Consider the following 19,639-nt stretch of genomic DNA (forward strand, 5'->3'; position numbering starts at 1 on the left):
GCAGCAGGAGGAGGACGCGGCCGCCGCGGGGCCGAGACCCCGCCCCCGCCGCTCCGCCGCAGCGCGCCCGGCCCAGCCCCACCCCGCCCCGCCCCCTCCGCGCGTTCTGCCCCGCCGCCAATCGCCGCCGTCCCTCCGCAGCCCCGGCCCCGCCCCCACCCCGCGCTGCGCGCGCTCACCGTCACAGCCCGAGGACGCGCGGGCGCCGACGGGAGCGCGGCCGCTCCACCCCCTCCTCCCGGTCCCGTCTCCCTCCTCGCCCCCATCTTCTTAGGGTTTGGTTATTTTTTGGCTGGTCCCTGAAGCGTGCGGAGCCTCACCTCCCCGCCATTCAAAATGGCGGTCGACCCAGCTTAACCCCGTCGTGTCCCGGCAGCGCTGCCTCTCCCGCCCCATCCGCGGCTCGGGATTCCGCAGCCTCACCCCCAGCCCGCGCGGCCGATCGCCGAATCACCGAGGCCGTCTCTCTCCCTCCCTGCCTCCTCCCTCGCCACCAGGGGAAGCGATAGGAAGATTTTCCCCCCACTCCTACGCGGACTCGCTCCCAGCCTGCCGAGCCCAACCGAAAGATGGGGGGAGCGCGTGTGTGTGTCGGGGAGTGAGGGACACTTCCTCCGCACCTTGAACTCCTTTCCCCACAACACATGGCCCATCCACGCCCCCCCTCCCCCCCGTCCCCCCAATGGTTGCATCCGTGACGACATCATCATGGCAACAGCAGCTGCCGCCCGGGGCCGGGGCGCCGCCGTCGCCGCCGGGGCGCCCGCGGGGCACGAGCCCGCGCTGTCCCTGAGGGGCGCGCGGCCGCACGGGCTGTAGGAGCGCGCCGCCGCGGACGCGCCCAGAGCGGCAGCATCAGGCGGCAGCGGGGGGGTGGGGGGGTGGGGGGAGCAGAGACACAGACAAGGCGCGTGCGGGGCTGCGCGCGCTCCCGCGGGCGGGCGAGGAGCGGCAGGCGCGGGGAGTGTTGCGCTCGGGCGCCCGCTCGCTGGGGGGGCAGCGGCGGGGGGGGGGGGGAGCCGTGCGGGCCCCGCGCTCGCTCCGCGCTCGCTCGGTGCTGTGCTGGTGCCTCGGCGGCGGCGGCGGCGAACAAACATGTTCTCAGTGCGGATCGTGACTGCCGACTACTACATGGGCAGCCCGCTGCCCGGCCTGGACCCCTGCCAGTCCCGCTTCCGAGAGGCCCCGGTCAAACGGGTGCCCGTCGTGAGAGTCTTCGGCGCCACCCCTGCAGGTAAGGGATGACCCCCGCCACCGGCGGACGGGCGGGCGGGGACGTCCCCCCGCTGCGGCGCCGCGGGTCGCGCTGGCGCCGGCCCCGCCGCCGCCCACCCCGCTCCCGCTCTTTGTGGCTGGGTCGCGCCCCCCCCTCCGCGCCCGGCGCCGCCGCTGCGGCGCGTCTCACCTGCCAGCGGCGGCCGCGGGGACGGCAGGGCAGCGGCGAGGAGCGGGGACCTGCCCCGGGTGTCGCGCCGCGCCCGCCCGGTGGCGGCGGGGGCTGCGCGGCCGGCGGGGCTTTGTGCGGGGCTGCCCCGGGAGAGCGGCGCAGCTATGCAAACACCGGGGCCGGCCCGTACCGCCCTCGCTCCCGGTACCCACCGCCGCTCTCCTGCCTTTCCCGGGAGCTGCTGGCTGCGGGAGGGCGAGCCGACAAGGGGAAGGCGCTGAGCGCGGGCACAAGTGGGACTTGTGCGGCACTTGGGAAGTGGGGGCTCGTGTCGCGGCAGGGATCGCGCACGGCCGGAGGCAGCGGTGCTGCACTGCAGAGAGGAGCGTCCTGAGCGCCGGCCACATGTTGCCCCCCGAGACTCCCGAATGTCACATGCCACTTCTTCGCTGCCTCTTCGCCGTGTGGCCTTGTGCTTACAGCCGTCCCACGTCTCACATGTGTTTCTGACCGATGCAAACAAATACGTTCTCAGAACAAATTTCTAACAAACTAAATACTTAGGAAAATTAATTTAATATGCCTTGTAGTTTGTTGTTGAATATTAAATTGGAAAAAAACGCTGGCTTTTGAGATACTAGACATACTAAGTATTATTGCTTGTGATCTCTTTACACATATGCTGTGTAATGCTGACATTGAGAATTAAAGTATTTCTGCATATTTTATTGACTAGCATGTTGAAAATTATCTCTTGATTGACATACATTAAACCTTAGGCAAGACAAAAAACGTGTAATAAAGAGCACGGCAGAGGTGCCTTTCCCTTCAGGTGGTTATTATAGTAGAGCAGATATTTTTGTTGTATTTTTTGTTGGCTTGTTTTTTGTTTTTTTTAAATCCAAAATTAACTGTCTTCTCTGTATAAGCACAGAGAAACGTGACGTATTCAAGCTGTTGTGTTCTGATGCAACTACAGCTCTAAATTATTAAGTGAACGAGTGGGATTAATAGATACAATATTGAAATAGTGGGACCTATTTTATTGTAGCTCTAATTCTGCATACAAAGGAGATATTATGTAATAATATTTATGTAATGGCAGGAATAACTATTTCATGATTAAAAAATGTAGAGCCTGGGGTTGTTGGCAGGTAGCAGGGTTTTTGTGCATGCGTGTGGTTAACTCATTAAGGCTTATTTTCTTTTAAGAAAATGTTTAGGCAATGCCATATCATGAATGTGGCATCATAAAGTAAACAGTGAAGTAGTTTAGTTGTCCAGCTATTAGGAATACAGTAGGAAATCCCTGGCTTCCCCAACCATAAACTTTAATGTCAGTTTGCATAATAGAAGTGTTTCTAATTTGTCTTCGTTAGAGAAGACAATTCACTAGAGCCTGTAAAAGCAGTGTTAATTGTTTATCCTATTTATTTCCTTTTTAAACTTCTAATTTTTTTAGTGTTCTGTACCTGTAGTAATGTTTGCTATTAAACTTCATGAGCTTCTTACTGCGTTCCTGCATTTTTTTTTTTCTTCTTAGAAAAACAGAGAAATGTAATTCTCTCTCTTCAGAGGTGTTGGACCTAAGCACTCATTGTCAGAAGTACTCTGACAGTGATTCTCAGGTTATTTCTTAGGAGCTGAAATTTAAAACGAAGTGTAATCGGTTACATCTACACTGACATTTTCTTCCAGGAAAAAGGAGTAGTGAAAACAACTTCTAGCATACTGTCTAAGACAATGGGATGTCCTTATCGTTTGGCTTACAGGCAGTGTGATGCTTGTCTTCACTTGAGTTGGTCTGGGTGGGAACAGCCCTTTCTCACTGGGTTTAATGTGTGTGCCTTACCTTCAGGAAAGGTGCTCAGTTGCCTCCATGGTAGCAACCCATTATGGCTGTATCGGCTGCTCCACCTCCAGCATGATTAACTTTGCATGACTCTTAGTGTGTTTATAGCTGTGTGCCCAAGCTGTGCAGCTAATTGGGAGTCAAGTTCAGAACAGACTGAAAATTTCACCTGCTGAGTAAAGGGGGTTTGATTGGTAAGTGGCAGTGGCTTATGCAGATGTTCAGAAAGTCAAACGTCTGGCACCGCTGTATCCTTGTGTCCACCAGCAGCTATGGACCATGGTCCTGAAGGCACCCATCTGTGCTTTCTGCCCCATCTTGTGGAGGTACTGCACTCAGTGAGGTGTGTGAATGACAGGGATTGCCAGAGTTACCTTTTATGTAATCCAGTACTCAACAATTAATTTGTAAAGGTTTACTGGTACAATCTATAAAATGAAAGCAGCTTGTGGTTGGGGGAGGAAAAAAACAGACTTTTAATTAAAAGTAATGGAAGGATCAGCTCCTAGAATGGACTGCATTGACAATAACATTTGACAACTTCTTTATGTGTTTTGAGGAAGAAATCTTGTTGTATTTGGCAAGGCTGTGCAAATTCTGTCTTGATGTTCTACATCTTTGCATAGTAAGAGCTTGAAATGTGAGGAAACAAAATTTTATTTAAGCCCAAGGATCCACCTTCTATATTCCGTTATTCTCTGAAATAAACAGTAAAATTCTGATTACACTAGCAAAAGGTGAAGTGAACTGATTGAGCCATTTCATTCAATTTTGGCTGTTTGGTGCTTTAAGCAGACTGACATGTCTGTTGACATAGTGATGTGGACAAAAGTATAGTATCAGAAATGCTGCAACACTGCCATGGTGGTAATACAATGAAAGCAGTGTTGAATTCATGCTTTATTGTATAAGAGCATAGATATTATCTGATACAGCAGTATTTGTATCTCTAAGGGAGTCTCATAATATTGCTGCTTATACATAAAAAACAATAGGTTTTAATTCACTAGCTAATGCTCAAGTATGAAACAAAGTCACATTCTATTCTGAGGCAGTATGGTCTGCTAAGTAGTACTTTTGTAAATGCTTTTTGTAAAAATAGAAGAAAACTTGGAAAAATTGCAAGGCCTGTTGTTCAGAGTGAAATTATAATGAAAATTTATTTTTCTGTTAGTGTATCATTGTTAGTTGAATTGTCAGTTCTCGAACTGTCATTCCTGTTGCTAATCTGACCCTTGTGATGATTTTTGCAACCACATATGTACCTGAATTTATAGCTTCAAAACAGATATATTTAAGGTAAGACATATCTGTAATCATAAAAGTCATGTATGTTTATAGTTTTGTTTGGGAAGAGGTTACTCCATAGGTCTTAGTCATTCACAAAATATGCTGAGTTGGAAGGGACTCACCAGGATCATCAAGTCCAACTCCTGGCCATGGTCAGGACACTCCAAGATTCACACCATGTGCCTGGGAGTGTTGTCCAAATTCTTCTGGAACTCTGTCAGGTGTGGTGCTATGACCACTTCCCTGGGGAGCCAGTTCCAATGCCAGGAAAACCTTTTTCCTGATAACCAAACCTAAACCTTCCCTGATGCAGTTTCACACCATTCCCTTGACTACTGTCACTGGTCACGAGAGTGAAGAGATCTGCGCCACCTCCTTCATGAGGATGCTAGAAGACCACAATGAGGTCTCTCCTCAGTCTCATCCAGACTGAACAGACCAAGCAAACCTCAGCTGCTTCCCATGTGGCTTCCCATGAAGGCTCTTCATTATCCCTGTGGCCCTCCTTTGGATGATCTCTGATAGCTTAACGACTCTTGTTCAAGTTGCCATTGACCAGAACCCCCAGGTCCCTTTCCGCAGTGCTGCTCTCCAGCGTCTTGTTCCCTGATCTATACACAAAACCAGGGTTGCTCCATCCCTGCTGCAGAATCTGGCACTTGACCTTGTTAAATTTCGTATGGTTGATGGTTCACCATCTGACTGATTTGTCAAGGTCTCTCTGAAGGGCCCTTCTGCCCTTGAGGGAGTCAGCAGCTCCTCCCAATTTAGTGTTGCCACAAACTTACTTAGTATTCCTTCATATCCTGTGTCCAAGTCGTTAATGAAGATGTTGAACAGATCTGGGCCAAGGATGGAGCCCTACAGAACCCCACTAGTGACTAGATGCCATGTCTGTATTATTTTTATTCATCTGAAAAAGTATGTGGAATTTAATTTCCCAGTTTGCAAATCAAGCACTGTAAGTCACCCTAAGCTTCATTCCAACTTATATTGAATGTAGGTGATCTCAGAAGAAGATTGCTATACCATGTTGCTTCCATTTAGTTGGTACTGTGAAGATTTATTTACTATGAGATCTTTTGTGGTGTATGGGGGTATTAAAGCTTTGATTTGTTTCCTACTGGCTCTTGGAGTCTGTCCTCAAGATTTCACTGACCATTTCAGAACATGTACATGAAAGCTCAGTTGAGTGTTTCTGTCAGGTGCTTATTCAACTACAGAAAGAACCAAGCTGTAAATCCATTCATAAAAAAAATCAGAGAGATTAGATGAACTGGGTGACATTTTAGGAGATACATTAATAAGCAAGCTGAGGTTGCTAAATTATCACTTCACTTAACAGGACAAGCACAAGTAACTTGATGAGGATACTACTCATAAACCGCATAGGAGATACTTGTTGGTTTGTGATAATGAGTATTGTCAGTTGAAATATTTGCAGAAAAAAATAATTTTGATGTGGATGTGATTTGAGGCTGATACGTGATAAATTGCACAAAAATAGTTGCACATTTTTAAATTGCTTTTGAAGGGTGTTAGGCTGAGAAATGTGTGTTCAGCTGACAGGAAGGCCTTTGGAGAAGGCAGATTAGGAATTTATGTAGGACAAAGCAGTGTGTAATTCGAGGAGTAATACAACTGCCGTCCTCAACTGCCACTTTATGTATTTGTCTTGTTTGGAGGGGTTTTGTATTTTACATTATGAAATCACTGATCCAAGAAAGAATCTTACTCAGGGCAGCACAGAAACCCAGCCAATAAAAAAAAAAAGGATGTTTTTAAGTTACTCTTGAATGCTTTTGATTACAAGTTTTTCTGAGGCTAAGTGTTATATAGAGTAGGGGCTTACAGTCAGCAAAATCTGAATGTGTTTCAGGTAGACATCTAAGTTTGGTGCTTTCACTTCTTGGTTTTCTGAGAGGGGGAAAGAAAAGCAGAGGCAAAAGCTCCAGCTAAAATCTGGCTCCCTTCCAGCAGCAGTAGCTCTGGTATGACTCAGTGAAGGGGCATGCTTATCTTCTTTCTTCTGTTCTTCCCCCTCCCCTTTCCCCTTCACTGACCTGGCTAGGCTGTATATCTGATCCCATCCAGTGTCTGTCTTTCTGTCCTCTTGTTATTGCTCATTTGAGAAGGACTGGACTCATTGCAGGATCTTGCTGCTTTCTATGGTCAGCTCACGATGAACTTTTGCTCTCCCCATTTTCACTACCATTTGAGACACTGTCCTCCGCAGTAGTCATTCCCTGTAGCTTCCTTAGGTCAGTGTTCACAGCTGAGCATCGTTCCAGTTGCTGCTACTTCCTATATTCAATTTCCCAGAGGTAAGTACTAGTTCTTGCTGACACTTCCACTTTCTTCTGTGGCTTCACAGTGAGAAGATGCAAAGATACAGCCATTGTTATGAGGCTTGTGCTTTTGCTTTACCTTTTCACACCCTTTCCCAAAACATAGCAGCATACAACTCTTGACAAAGGGTTATTCTGTAGGCTACAACATGGCCTAAAAGATTTTTGTGTTGTACAGTGTAGCTTCCCTTCCAACATAACATTTCTGCATCTTGAATTGACAGGCTTCTTATACTTCTGAAGAGCTGTTTGAAAAATTGCCTCATGTATTAAAAGGATATGTTTTCTAAATTGTCAGGTTTTGGTGGGGATGGGAGTTTGGTCAGGTTGTTGTGTTTGGTTGGGTTGTTTTTAAGAACCTTCTGGATTTTTGTCTTTGGTGTTTTTTTGTGTTTTTTGTAAGAGGCGTTTGTTACATACTTTGTACAGATTGCCTGCTGAGTTGTTTGAGCAATGAGATGCTGCCTGAATAAACTGAGATTCTGCTTCACTAGCATGAAACTTAAGTAGCCAATTTCATGTTTGTATATATATAACTTGCTAAAATTCTGTTTCTTAAATAAACTTTAAAATACTGTGACAAAATTGATGTTCTAAATAGAATCCAGATACTGAGTTCATAAGCAATATTGTGCTTCCTATTGTAGAGTACCACGTGGTCAAGTCACTGAATATTTTTGTGCTGTTGTAATTCAGTGGAAAAAATACATGCATAACTGACCCTACACTATATACTTAAAACTCGATCAGCTGCAGACTTCAAAGTGGCCCACAAAGTAGCTTCATCTGTATTGAATCTGGGATTGGTTTTTATGATTAGTGTCCCTGGAAGTAGACCAGGAGCCTATCTATCTCAACTACAATTTCCAGTTCTATTACATATTTCTTAAGGGTGTTTTTTGGCTGCTTGTTGAAATATATTCTTTTTCAGTGTGTAAAATGAACCTCCTCAAAATAGCACACTAGTCTGAAAATAGTTGTCTCTCTTATTTTTACCAGAGAAGCACATGCATATCACAACTGAGATTGGCAGGATGAGATGATGTGTAAACACTCAGTGAGAAACAGCTCCTGCTTAGTAATTTTTGCAGTCTGAGTAGACAAGATAAATCTCTGAAAGAAGGAAGCAGGTGTGATAATACCATGCTATCAATTTCCTCTCAGTCTCTCATACTCAAAGTTCCAGTATTGATCATTTAATAATAACCTCTTCTACTAACTGTTGTCATTACTTGGTTTTGTCCTTTACCCTTGCTTGACTTGACTGACCTCTGTGTGCAGTGGACCTCTGAGAATCATGATGGTGAACATACAACCATTTGGAAGGAGGCAGTATGAACACTCATACTAGAAGATTTGTAGTCAATGTTCTGTCTCACAAATGAAGCAGCTGAAATTTTTAATAATGATTGGACAGAGTCACTGAAGATTCAGTCTCACAGGAGACCTGCTTGTCAAAATCTCAGGACAATTGGCAGTTGAATTTTTTTTTCTTCTTTAATTACACCTTAAAGAGACTCTATTGTCTTAAGCTATTGCAAAGCAAATATCTCAGCCTCCTGTCTGTCATCACTGATTGTTCAGGTGACAACTGATGAACTTGATTCTTTGCCTTTTCCTCACTGTTTGCCATGTCATATGTGCTGCCCCTATATGTTAAAATTGTGTGCATTTTTTAAGTTCCTCTGTATGTCTCCTCTGTATCACATTCATTCTGTGGGGAAAATCGTTTCTCTGTATTGAATTATCTCACATTTCAGGAACATATTCTTGACAGACATCAAGGTATACTTTATGTGTATCTTTCTTTCCCGTGTGAGGAAGGGTGAATTTACCTAGGGTCCCACATCAAATAAATAGCAGAACTGATAGTAAAGTGAAGAAGCTGCTGTCTACAAATACTGTTATTTCTATGCTACTACATTGCCCAGTAGTAAAGGAATGTGAACAGTAATGTTCTTTTATATGTTGATCGAGGTTACAGTTGTGGTAACAATTATAATGTTAAGGCATGGGCTTGGTTAACAAGGTCCAGGGATTGATTACAAATATTGGCTGTGAAATCTGTATAGTTACACACAATCACACTGTTATTCACAATACCTATATGTATTCTGGTGAAACTAATAATTCTGAAGAATACAGTGGAATAATCAATTATGTGAGCTTGAAAACAGGCAGCATTTTTTCTGCCAGTGATACAGTTAAGACTGAGAACAGAGCCCAAAATATACAAGAATCTACATAAATACCAGAAAAGTTTGTACCAGATACAGGGACTGCCCAAAATGTCTCTTCTTGCATAGTCTGCATTCATGTGTGTTTGTTAAGGCTCTTTTCTTTCTGAAGAAAGAAAAGGAGCTGCTTTTTATTACAAGGGAGTTATAAGGTGTGCAGAAGTTTGTGTGTTTTTTGGCAGGGCATTTAAGTAAAACTTCACACTTGCTGGTGGGCTGAGCCATATGGCTTATTAGGGAACCATTTGATGTCTGTATGTTCCAGCCTTCTTGTGATCAGTATGCAGACAGCCATTTCTGATAACTTCTTCCCCAACTCATATATTTGCAGTCTGTTATGTTGACTGCATGTTTATGAGTTCATGTTATGTTACTTCGGTGTATATGTGCATGCCTTCTCTGGTTTCAGGTTGGGGAGTCATCATCCTTGGAGGCACTTAAAAGTTCTCGGGATGTGGTCCTGGGCAGCCACCTCTAGGTGGCCCTGCTTGGGCAGGGAATTTGATCCAGGTGACCTCCAGAGGTCCCTTCTAACCTCAGCCATTCTGTGATTACAGAGATTACTCTTGTCAGCAGTGAGTATCCAGGTGCTCTGTACAGCCTGCTTGTGTGTCCAGGTAAGCACAGTTGCATTCAAGTGGTGTTGAAAGGTTGCCAGGTAGCTAGCTGTCTTAAAGCTGATTGCCCTACACTGTGAAAGTTACTGGAGGGTTTTGGTGTTGTTGGTAAAAACTGATTAAGATCTGGAAAGAAGAAAAGAGAGAATATTCAGTGCAGAGACCGTTGCTCAGCTGTGTTTGTCCCCTAGTGACATGTTCTTTTCCCAAAAATTAGAGAAAAAGTAGGAGCATCCCTGCTTATTTACATTCAAGTTGTGCCTCTGCTGTTTGCTGACTAAACCAGTGTTTACTACAGCAAAGCTGCATGTCCTATTTTAGGTGCAATATCAACATGCAGAACTCAGTATGAATATTGAAAGGACTGTGGAATGTTGCACCTAATCCATAATACCTGACATTACACCTCAGGGGAGGTTTACAATAGAAGTTTTCCAAGTTTTGTATAATGAGATGCATAATGAGTCTTTCATTTTGTGTTTGAAACTACCTAGCTGGTTTTCTGCTTAGCACAGATCTTATTAAGCTGTGGGAATTTGAAACTGCTTCAGCCCTCATGTTGGCAGGTACTGCCTTCGGATCAATAATGAACAAATTTTTATTTCTGCCATCCCTATTAGGCTTATTAACCCGATGAAGAGGCTATTTTCTGGAATTCTTGATATAGAAACTTCTGTATTTTCTTTTGAAAAGTTACATATTTAAGCTACCTAAAGTGTTACAAAATACTGAATGAATCATTCTTTGTTTTTGTATGTCTTTGTCCATTGACTGTTAAGCAAATGGATTTGTGGCATTCACATTTGTAAGCGGTGAAACCTGTCTTGCTGTTTGTAGGAAATCAGAAGAGATTACAGGCAGATTCTTACAGTGACGTAAAACAAATCTATGGTATCAAATATTTTAATGTTTGAATTAGCTTTATGGAACTGACATTTAGCTGTCTTTACTGTTAGACCAAAATAGCAGCAGTAAAAACAACCCAGTTCTCCCATGGGTTATCTGTTTATCATTTCTTACAGTAGAAGTGTATTTTCCCCCTCAGATTAATGTTCATGTTGGAAGGGATATCTCTAGAGATTGTCTAGTTAGTCCAAGCACCATGCACAAAGCTGGCTATCTAGACCAGCTCCAAGGATGAAAATGCCACAACCTGTCTAAGTAACTTCCAGTGTTTGACCACACTCACAACAGACCAAATCAAAGAAATAAGGAAGTCCATTAGACTTCTTCTTTTTAAGTTTCTTGTGTTTAAGTTTGTGCTCACTGTCTCTTGTTCATTCATTGGGTGCCACTGAGGAGTCAGACTCACTCTTCTTTAGTGCTTCCTGTCGGTATTCATGCACATCAGTAAGATCCTTCCCACCTTCTCTTGCCGAGGCTACAAAATCCTAGCTTATTGAGCCTTCTATGTCCAGTGTTCCCTGCCCTTAATTATCTTTATGGCCTGACTCTAATATGTCCATGTCTAGTGCTGGAAAACCCAGACCTGAAGCTAGCACTCCAGGATGCGCCTCACTAGTGCAGAGCAGAGGAGAAGCATCATGCCCCTCGACCTGCTGGTGTTATTCTTCCTAATGGTGCTCAGGACACTCTTGGCCTTCTTTGTGGCTGCTTATTTATGTTCAGGACCCCAGGTCCTTTCCATCAGAACTGCTTTCCAGACAGTCTGCCTCCAGCCCCTAGTGATGTATGGAGTTACTCCTCCCCAGGGTAAGTCTTTTCATTTCTCCTTGTGGGGCTCTGTGAAGTTTTTCTACCTGTTTCTTCAGCCTGTTGCGAGTGTCAGCATGACCGACCCTCTGGTGTAGAAGGCACTCCTCCAGATTTCATCATCTGTAAACTTGCTGAAGTGCACCTGTTCCATGTCTAGGTCCTTAATGAAGATATTAAACAGCATTGGCCTGAGTTTTGACCTCTAAAGTACACCAGAGATGACTGGCCTCTGTGATCTATTATTGCAAGGCTGCTTCCCCACGCTTAAGTTTCATTCCTCTCCTTGCTGCATAACAGTCAAATCTGTTTTAGAGATCTACGGTGTGTGTCTTGTCAACCCTTCTTTTTTTTAACAGGCCATCCTCTGAAGTGAAAGTATAAGCAATGCATCTCAATTCTGATTACAGCAAGGTTTGTTTTGTAACACTCATAAAACTTCTATATAGATATCTTGGGTATGTTATGGCTGTGTAAAAGTAATAAATCCTGGATCTGGATTTTCTGGGTTTTGATGGTATGTCTTACCTGACAGAAAACATGAGAATTTTGTGAAATAACTGAATATAAGTCATCATGTGACTAAAAAGGTGTTCTGTATTGGAAATACAGATTTAAATTGTCTCATGTTTTTCTTACTTCAGAAGAGTGACATATGTTGTACAGTTATGGCATGGTAATTCAGGTCATTCTTTGCTCTGATTTTTTATGGTTTTCTGGGTTGTGTTTTTTTGTAGGTGGTGGGTTTTTTTTATGTACTGTTCTTGGGGAATTGTGCATTGACAAATCTGCAATCCCCATGCAGAGATTAATTTAGTATCTTTACATTACAGATTCCTGGTTTCAGTCTGATGCATTAAAAAAAACCCAAAAAACCCACAAGAAAAGCCAAAAAAACCCCAAAAATCCAGAGAAACCCCATCAACACACTTTTAGATAAATGGAAAAACAGAGTAAAGTACTGCTAAGCATTTACAGATTGTGCCAGCATGTCAGGTTTTGGTGAATTTGTGTTCTTATGCCAACAGTTGGAAATCTAATCAAGGAAATAAATAGTCATTTTTAACCACTGCTGTATTAAAGATGAAAGATTTAAGAATCAAAAACAGTTGTTTTAGGCAGTGTGCAGATGATAGTGGAGTAGTCCTCACTCCAAAAAAGTTGTGTTCTATATAAATGGAGCATTAAAAGGTGTAGAAAGAGTGATATGTTATGAAAACAGATGGCATGGCAGTATTGTTAGTCATTATTTTGAAGTGGAATTTTGTAGGAGGGATTTCCTGAATGGAAAAACAGGGGAAGGGTAGGATGTGTTGAAAGGAAGACTGGGTTCAGAAAGGTTTATGTAGAGCATGTGAGGTAAGCTGGGGGGTGGGGGAGGTTGGAGGAAGGAGAGTGTGCTGAGAGCCAGGACTGTGGAAAATACTGATGTTGGCGTTGCAATAACAGGGACCAGTTATCTAAGGCTGCTCCCTTTTGGATTTTCTTGCTTTGGCTCATGGGGCTGACTCATGCCCTGGAATTTGTCTCTGGACTTGTGGCTGGAGGTACATGAGATATTGCTTAAAGTTTATTGCTCTGTGCAGTGGGAGAAGAGAGAAAAACCAAGTCCCCCTGACTGAGAACTGTCCAAGAGGTGTAGAACATAGTGAAGAGCTACAGTATTCTCATCTCTGCCATACAGTATGTGAGCACTTTTTGTATTGCCTACTTTCATGACAATTTATATTATTTTTAGGTTAAGGGATATGAAAATGTAAATAAAACAAATATCTGCTGTTCATCTTCCCAGTATATCAATAGAAATAAACAAGACCAGCCAGACTTCAAGCCAGACTCTGCAGTGGTGGGTGCACAAGAAAATGTGTCTCGTGCTGGCTGTGAAAGATAGGTGGGCCTGCATAATGTTAGACACATATGTGGCAGGTTTCAAAAACACAACAAAAGACAATTGCTGTGAAAAACAACTCATTTCTTCAACCTGATCATCTCTTTTTTAGTGCAAATGGGCTTCTTGTAGCCTGTTTGTTACGTTACTCAGTTATTTCTATAAAAATCTTACTTATGCTATGTAAAATTGATTTATTGTAAGAAAACCGTAGCAATATCTTGTTCTTTCCAGGTTAGCCTTTGGCTTTTTCAGAGTGTTGTTCTCCTATGGAAATCACTAGGTATTTTATGTTTATTAGTAATTCGGCTTCTGTAGCCATCTGACTCACAGTAAGAGCCATTTCATTACAGTGAATGTTTCAATTTTACTTTTTAAAGGATGAGTGACTGCATTTTTTACTTGTAGTACCCTAATTACTAGGGATTTGATACTTTGACAGCAGAACATGTAATGTAAGTGTAATGAGAGGCTGAAGCTTATCCATTTGGCAGTAAAGTCTTGGAGATAAAATGGTGGTGGAAAAAGAACAGTAGATCAGAGTGGAGTTGGCCAGAAAACTTGAATAAGAAACTGATTTAGGAGAAAACCTGGTGACTTGAGATTGCATTGTAGTGCTTTTATTGCCTGAAGATACATAATTTGATATACAAGGGTCAGGAGAAGCACATGCAATGTCTAAAAGAGTAGTACAAAACTTGTCTGTTGTTACAACTGCTTTGCAGAAGCCATCAGTTGAAACTTAAAACTTGATCACATAGTTGAATCTCTGCATCAGATAACTTGATGAGTTTCCAATCCAGTGGTTTACATTTTCTTTCTTCTATATTTGGCTAATGATTTAAAATGTTTTATGCTGTGCAGTATTGAACAAGAGTTCCTTGGGCCAAGAATTTGATACAGTAACCATCATATTTCAATAATGTTGCTTTCTGAAGCCTTCGGATTTTATTTAGCTTGTGTTGTGACAAGTAAATGGTCAGGTGTGGTAATTTGTTAGCACTTTTACACTATAATTGCAGGGGAGAGGCAAAAGAGGGGAAAGGGCTCATTCAGTGTGTTTACTGAACTGAGGAGGCTTTTGGGAGAGAGTTTTTGGTATCCTGTTTATTTTATTTTTTTTTTTTAATGGAGGTAGACTTAATCTTTTGTCCTCAAGTAATTGGGTTCATTGTTAGCACAGCATAATTGAGTTCTAGAGCTGAAAATAACTTACAGCTTCAGACTGTTTTGTGAGCTGCATATTGATGCTGTAATGAGTAACTGAGAAAGGCAGATGATTTTCTGCTGTGTTCTGAATTACTGCACACACTGCAGCTTTGCAGAAGTGTGCTGTTTCGGTTCATCAGAACAGTAAAACAGGATACTTCTAGTTCTAGAGGTGACATATTCCTGTGATGATTACAGGAGGAGAAATAGATGAAGAAAAAAAAATCTTAGTGAATTAGAAGTCCATTCCATCTGTGTTCATGAGGGAATATCAACTTTTTTCTATCTAAACATACTAAAATGGTTTCTGAATTTCTTCAAATGTGAAATGATCTGTTACAGATACCAGCCATTCCTTAATGTAACTAGATGTAATGGAATTAGATGTATTCTGCTAGTCTTAATATCATCCTAGCTCTTCAATATCTTTAAATTGTATTTAAGTGCATACCCAGAACCATAGTCTCTTTGACTGAGTAGAACCTGGTGTAGCAGGTTACATTATGATGTTAACATCGTAAATATTATGATACAGTTTTGAACAAAATGAGGTTTTTTAGGGAAAATTCAAATGTTTGGGAAAACATGGTTTAAAAATCAGTTCAAGGATGAAATTTGTAATTAATGATGATAGTGTCATCAATATAAAATAAATGACTTCTAGTAAACTTCTATGGAGGTGACAGCAGTTTTGTTTGTTGTTTTTCTAAATATTCTTAAATAATATTGTTACTGGTGCCATCCAGAATCTCTCCATGTCATTTTGTTATTTCTTTCTATGAAACTTAGAGTACTACTGAAAGAGAAGGCATGTTGTGCTTTTTACAGTTGTAGTGGATTGAACCTTAATTGCAATTCCAGAAATTCTTTCCAGTGTTCCAGCCAAGGAATAAACAATCAAGTCCTAGTTGTTATTACTATTTGAGTACTAATCAGCTGCTTTTAAAAGTAAAATGTTTCTTTTTTTCCTCGTAACTCTTGTATCCTGTCAATTCTGTGTATTATCTTAAAAAAGTACCAAGGACTAAAGTAGGTTTTTTTAACTCAACCTATGTTCTAGTAGCTGCTAGCATTTAGAACAAGGAAATCTCCAAGTTGACACTGGAGGCTAGCCATGTGAAAGGACAAGGTGCCAACTGCATGAATTTTTTGTTTTTCTGGCAAAAGCTTCTGTATACACTCATCCCTAACTCAGAAGTAAATCTGGCCTGAGGTAATTTCTGCTTTTCTGTGTTAGTTCAAGTTCAGCTCTGAAGTCATGAAGCACAGGTCGCATATGTAGTGAAAATTGTTGCTCTTTGGCCATTTTTGTAGTTGTGCAGTGGGGTCAAAAGCTCTTCTGCTATTCGTGAATTTCAGTCACATTTTAAAATAAGCTCAGTTGCAACTGGACATCGTTTTCTCTCATTCCTAAGCTGTATGTTGCCGTGTTTAGCTTTAAAAAGGCTTCTAAAGAACACCTCTCATGAGGTTTAGTGGTATTTCTGCATAGGCCTATTCATAGACAAGGGGTTTTACTCCAAAGAAGGATAGTGATGGTTGGAATCATTGTAGTTTTGTATTAGAATTTGCTCAAGCAGTTAAAAAATTAGTTAAAAAAAAATAAGGCAATCAGATATTTTCTACTATTAGTAAAGAATGTGATGAAAATGGAGTGATCTTTTCTTAAGAAATAAAGTGAAACAAAAGAAATTTTAGATTGACTTGAGACTCAATTTCCATTAAGTGAAAGGATAAAAAAAAATCAGTAGATGATGATTATAATTAATATCTATTTAGAAATGGCTTGCACTTTTTCAGTGGGGAGACAAATATTTATGTTGTGTAATTGTTAATGGAGTTCTTGATTCCCATCTATTGAATGGTGGCAGCCACAATAAGAGAGTCAATGTGTCCAAAATGTCACATTTGCAGACTTTTTTTGTTAGCACACCAGTGTTGTAAGAAACCACGTGTTAGATCTTTTTTTGTTTTAGGACAGTTTCTTAATATGTGAGACACCAAAATCTCAATGGACAGTTTATCAGCTGGGTGCAAGGAAATTTGTCAGTAGATGATCTGATTGATATGGTTATATAACATCAAGACTTGATTTTTCAGTAGCATATAAGAATCACAGTTCCTATACTGGCCATCTCTAGGGCTTCCATCCTTACAGGTTTGTGGGTGTTTTGTTGTTTTTTTTATTTTTTAATAGAAATGTGCTGCAGATGTTTTTATTTAGAGACAGTAATTGGAGTTCTGTGGGGTTTTTAATGCATAATAGTCAAGGGTAGTTACTTATTTGTAGGAGTGAATCAGGAGAACCCATAGTCTTATTTGTGATTTGTGTATGAGGTTAAGTTTTTACGGTTTTTTTTGGCCATAATTTTGAAGTGATTGCTATTTTTCACGCAGTCATAAGCTAAGGTTTTTGTCTCCCTCACAGGTCCCCAGTTCACATCCTAAACAGAATTTTATACATCAAGACTTGAAAACCTGATAATAGCAAGATAAATCAAAATACTTACCATATCAAACCACTGCCCATTTAAGCAGTATTGCTGTTATTTGGTCATTTCTTTGTACATTTACATATTGGAGTTATTTTCAATTGGATTAAACTCTTGCAAGATAGTATTTCCTTCAAGCTGGCCTTGCAGGATTATGCTCAGATTGAAAGCTGAGAGTAGTGTGTAGTATCTTTGCAAAGACATTTGGCTTTCCTTTCTTTAAATCTGACTCCCGCAAAGAGTGGGTTTTCAATGTTTATTGCATATTTAAATTGTGTGGCTGCTTTTTTTCTCTGAATGCCATATATGTGGTTAGTGAATGACTTTGTGCTTTGAAATATTTAATCAATTATTAATTTGGTTTTACAGATGTAGAATCAAGACTGAGGGATTGAATGATCTTTGTACAAGGTCATGGTAGATTTAAAGTGGGATTCATCCTCCTTTTCATGCCACTAGGTATTTTAATCACAAGAACATAATTTAAGATAATGATAGGCACCAGTGCTCCTAAGAATTCCTCATAAGATATGTGCCTTTATGCCATGGTATTGTGTGCAGATTTGTACAGCAACCTAATGAGCAATAGACTGGACACAAGACACTGTAGGATACATATATATTGGAAAGTCACTAAGCAGAAGGTTTTATTAAAAGGTTACATTTTGGGGGGGAATTAAAGAAGGCCCATTTTATTAAAGTTTATGCTTTTTTAAATCATGTGCTAAGATTTTAAGTATTCTGTATTGATAAGTGATTTCCAAGACTCACAGCATAGCATCTTATGCTCTGAAAATTGAAGTTTTGAGTGTGCTGTGTTTCCTGTTTTTGAGCCATATTCCAAGTCTGCATATATGATAGTGCACTTCCACTTCCTGAAAGAACTGCTTGAAGGATAGTCCCTGACATAGTTTGGCTCACATAGCTCCTTTATTTAAAAAAAAAAAAATCCTGGACAGGGAAACTTGGCAGGCAGTCATATTGGACAATAATAAACATGCCTCTGCCAGAAGTGTTGGAATTTGTTACAGTCATCTGCTCAGGACTAGTAGCTGCTTAGAGAACTATGAATAGTAACAGTAAAGGCAGAGAACAATTTTTCTACAGGCATAGGGTTTAAATGATGCTTATTTGGAAGACTGCCTTTGTTATCAAAGAGTTGGAAACAGGGTTTTTTTTTCTCTTAAAGTTTTTTTCCTGAAGAAATTAAAATCTGTTTATACTACATATAATTAAAAGGCTTTGAACATAGATTTTAGAACAGGACAGTGCAGAAACACCCCAGTGACAGCAGTGAATTATTGTTTTGGTTAAAGCCAAGAGAGAAAATAAATAGCTTTACCTGTGTTTTTGTATTTCAAGGTCTTCTGGTGGTTTGGATGGCAATTCTCTGCTTTTTCAAGAGGAAATTTTTTAGCTCTGAAAAGGCTAGAGTCCTGGAAGTTTTACTAGTCAGCTTCTCTTTAAGCTTGCACAACACTTATTATTTTCTGGAGGGTTTCAGGTTCTTTTCCCAGTCCACAGCCGTAACTGTTAATACCACGATGTATCAGGCATCTGTGTGGGAAGTTCTGCTGGATCTGTGCTTTGCTGTTGATTTGCTTCATATCAGAAGTAAAATAAGTACATTCAAGTTAATTGACTTGGATTCCAAATAATCAGCAAAGTGTTGGTCCCAACTACATAAAATACTTTTTAAGCACTGATTTTTCATTCTGATTATGGTCCATTTCCTCCAGTGCACTTGTTTGAATGCCCACTGGAAAAGTAAGGGCAGTCTCATGGCTAGGATGCTAGAGTTTCAATTTTGTTTTTTCTGTCAGTTTCCTGTGAGGCTTTCAAAAATGCTTCTAATATCTATAAAATTATAAGTAGAAGTAAATTCCTAATTTATATACAGGCACAGTGCTGCACTGGTAATCTAACCTGAATAATTTGAATCTACATTGTCCTGTTTCCACTTTTTGGTCTAATTGCAAATAAGAAAATGTGTTCTTTTCTTCATTTTCCTGAACTTTGCTGTCACTACTTCCAGGTTCTTCTGTTTTGCATACCTGAGTGAGTTCAGGTGTGTCAGTTGTTTCTTAAACTCATTATTAATAATTTCATCATTATTGTTCAAAGTTAAACCTTTCTCTCAAAAGGACCAGGAGCTGGGACAGTGAAATAAATACCATTGTCCAGAATAGAAGTGAAACCGTTAGTACTGGAAATAAAACGCAAGTAATTTCAAATATGAAACATGAGAATGGGAAAATTTCTTTTCCGTGGTACTGGTGTTCTCAAAGAGATTTTTCTAGACTTGGACTGGGGGCTCTGGTTAAGTAGTGCTCGTTGCTTTACAAAACAGTACATCCTGAGAAATGTTTTACTTCTTTTTTAAAGGAGCAAGAGATGATGGCAACTTTATACTTCAACAGCCTAAAACCATTTACTAATCAGTAGTCTTTATGGACTTTATGAGTTAACTGCAGCAACAACTGTCCAACAGACCTCAGGGACAAAAAACCCCTGGAGCTGTGATTCCTCAGTGTACTTCTGAACTTGTGTAAACTCCTTTATCTGTCTCCTGATACAATTTCATTAGTATGAAGTCGTTGCATGGC

The 19,639-nt window shown here is 41.3% G+C and overlaps 1 protein-coding gene across 2 annotated transcripts in view; it reads left to right on the plus strand.

Moving 5' to 3' along the window:
* Positions 1-1,029: 1,029 nt before the first annotated feature.
* The window catches only part of REV3L (REV3 like, DNA directed polymerase zeta catalytic subunit), a 114,542-nt gene continuing 95,932 nt past the window's right edge, over positions 1,030-19,639 (plus strand). For both annotated transcript variants that reach the window (XM_014263510.2, XM_088052599.1), the window contains exon 1: positions 1,030-1,234. In XM_014263510.2, the coding sequence (XP_014118985.2) occupies positions 1,096-1,234 (139 nt within the window). In that variant the 5' untranslated portion in view covers positions 1,030-1,095. The remainder of the gene's footprint in view (positions 1,235-19,639) is intronic.

This window comes from Pseudopodoces humilis, chromosome 3 (assembly GCF_049639895.1).
Source record: "Pseudopodoces humilis isolate 2021_Gansu_Grassland_sample_001 chromosome 3, ASM4963989v1, whole genome shotgun sequence".
NCBI classification, from domain to species: Eukaryota; Metazoa; Chordata; class Aves; order Passeriformes; family Paridae; genus Pseudopodoces; species Pseudopodoces humilis.